The sequence below is a fragment of the Gracilinanus agilis genome, chromosome 5 (genome assembly GCF_016433145.1).
Source record: "Gracilinanus agilis isolate LMUSP501 chromosome 5, AgileGrace, whole genome shotgun sequence".
In the NCBI taxonomy this organism is placed as follows: Eukaryota; Metazoa; Chordata; class Mammalia; order Didelphimorphia; family Didelphidae; genus Gracilinanus; species Gracilinanus agilis.
The window spans coordinates 272,772,618-272,775,150 of record NC_058134.1 but is presented as its reverse complement, the minus strand read 5'-3'; the positions used below and the strand labels follow the sequence as shown (position 1 = coordinate 272,775,150).

Here is a 2,533-nt window from a genome sequence, read left to right as displayed (position 1 = left end):
ATTGTGCCATATCCACAACTTGAAGGTTTACAGATGGAGCCTCTTCCCTGTTTTTGGCTCCCACCATTGGGAGATCAAAGGGAATGTATATGTAGCAGAAAGGGACATGATGGTGGCAATTGGTGACAGATGTGGAATGAGGGCCAAGAAGAGGAAGTATAAGATGACTTGTCTTAAATAGGCTTGGAGAGGTTAATTAAATGCAATTATATGGGATTTTCATTATGTTTCCATAATTTCCCTTATCCCTTTGACTATGATCTTAAAGAAAAATATGTTTATTTATTTAAAATATATTTATATATAAAATTTTATATATTTTTATTTAAAATATATTTATATATAAAAATTTATAGATTTTTATTTATTTAATATATATTTATATGTAAAATTTTATAGATTTTTATTTATTTAATATATATTTGTATATAAAATTTAATAGATTTTATTTATTTAATATATTTATATATAAAATGTTATAGATTTTTATTTAATATATATTTATATATAAAATTTTATAGATATTTATTTATTTAATATATATTTATATATAAAATTTTATGGATTTATATGTACTTTTATATCTAAATATCTAAAATATATTTATATATTTAAAATTCTGACAGATCTGATCCCACTAACGGCAGTTTCTTGTCTTTGTTCACTCAAAAAACCCAAACTCCCATCTTCTAGGTGTTGTTCTACTATTTAAGTGTTTGCTCGTAGACAAAAGATTATTTGGCCACAGGATGAGCTTCAGGGAGTAGTTTGTGATAAGTAAATGAAGGGTTAAAAATTCATTCTCTTTTATGCCAAAGATTGCATTGTCTCATTTGGGGGCAAGGTGCTGGAAGTGTAAAGAACACTGAATTTGGCTTTGAATCCTGCCTCAGTCCCTTGTCTTTGTTATCACTCAGCTTCATCAGTATGATGACACTGGATGATATGGCCTCTAAGGTTATCTCCAGGCCTAAATCGATAACCTGTGATACAATAAGGAGCCTGGGCATGAGGAAGGGAAAAGAAGGGATGAGATCCATGCAATGTATGGAATTCAGCTTTTAATTAATCCATTAATTAAGATGTATTAATCAAGATCTATTAATCTACTAATTAGACTAATCTGTTAATTAATCTAATTAGATATATTAGATTAATCTAATTAATTTTATTATAATGTATTAATTTATTAATTGTAAGTTAATTAATCTAATTAATTTATTAGATCTAGATATATAGATTATATGATAATCTATAATCAATTAATTAAGCTATTTGGTTAATTTTAGTCAAATAAATGGATGGTTTTGCTCTCAGTCATGTCCTTTTGCTGATATTCAGAGGGATGGCCTCTTCCTCCAACATCCTTTTGGTGGTCGATAACCCCTCTGAGATGAAGATGCTTCCGTGGGGTTTTTTACAACAGCACATTTCACATGCACTTTTAACATTTCTTTCAGATAAAGGACTAGTGACCAGTCTCCTCCCATCTCAGGTAAACCATTCTCCAGTCATAAACCACCTTCTTTTGGGAAAGAAACTGAAAACCACGAACAGGGCAGCCAAAAATGCGGTCATCCACATTCCCGGTCACACGGGGAGCAAACTCTCTCCTGTTCCCCACGAAGACCTTAAGACCAAGCTCAACTCTCCTTGGCGTACCCACATCCGTGTTCACAGAAAGAACATAGCCAGGACCAAGAGCCAGCTGGGCTGCGGGGACACCGTCGGGCTGATCGAAGAGCAGAACGAAGGCTGTAAGACCAGCAGCGGGGGAGCAGAGGGACTGCCCCCTAGTGGCGCAGGGAAAGCCGGAAGAGACGCAGGGAAAGCGGGAAGAGACGGCGGCGGCTCTGAGGACAGCACCAGTAGAACAATTGACGGACAGTCGCCCGAGCCTGTGTTTGGAGACCCCAGTGCAAACCTGGCAGAAGTGCAGCTGAAGTTGGAAGCCCTGGAACTTCATGAAAGGAACGCTGCTGAAACGGAGCCCAGGGCAAAGAAGGCGTGCCCCCCGCATGGGCCTGAGCCCCCGATCCTGGCCAAGCCTCCCCAGGCCAGCTCTTCCAAAGCGCCTGGCTTCAGCCCCTTTCCCAGCGTCAAGCCCCTTCGGAAATCCACCGCAGCCCGGAATTTGGGATTATATGGCCCCACAGAAAGAACCCCGACCGTCCACTTCCCCCAGATGAGTAGGAGCTTCAGCAAATCTTCCAGCGCCAATAGCGGTACTAAGAAGCGATGACACCCTATTAAAACTATATCGTCCGGGTCTGTCTTTTTTATAGTGTTGTGAGTGTTCGGTCTCACACTGTCCAAAACAATTTTTATTTTCCAGAGGACTGAAAAACAAAGGAATGGGCCAACAAGGGTGCAAAAACCAGCATTCTGAGAATCACGTTCTCACGAGGGGAGCTAGAAAGGGACAAGGGACGGCCCAGGGGGGGAGAGTGAGTGACCACATCCACCCTGGCGGGCACGAAGAAAGTAGAGAAGATTCTGTGGAAATAGTAAAATTGTGTGGTTTTGGTGTCAA

At 39.2% G+C, this 2,533-nt stretch overlaps 1 protein-coding gene across 1 annotated transcript in view; it reads left to right on the top strand.

Moving 5' to 3' along the window:
* The window catches only part of TBC1D30 (TBC1 domain family member 30), a 55,944-nt gene extending 53,631 nt beyond the window's left edge, over positions 1-2,313 (top strand). The window contains exon 7 of the mRNA XM_044679210.1: positions 1,427-2,313. Coding sequence (XP_044535145.1) covers positions 1,427-2,242 — 816 coding nt within the window. The 3' untranslated portion in view covers positions 2,243-2,313. The remainder of the gene's footprint in view (positions 1-1,426) is intronic.
* Positions 2,314-2,533: the final 220 nt, after the last annotated feature.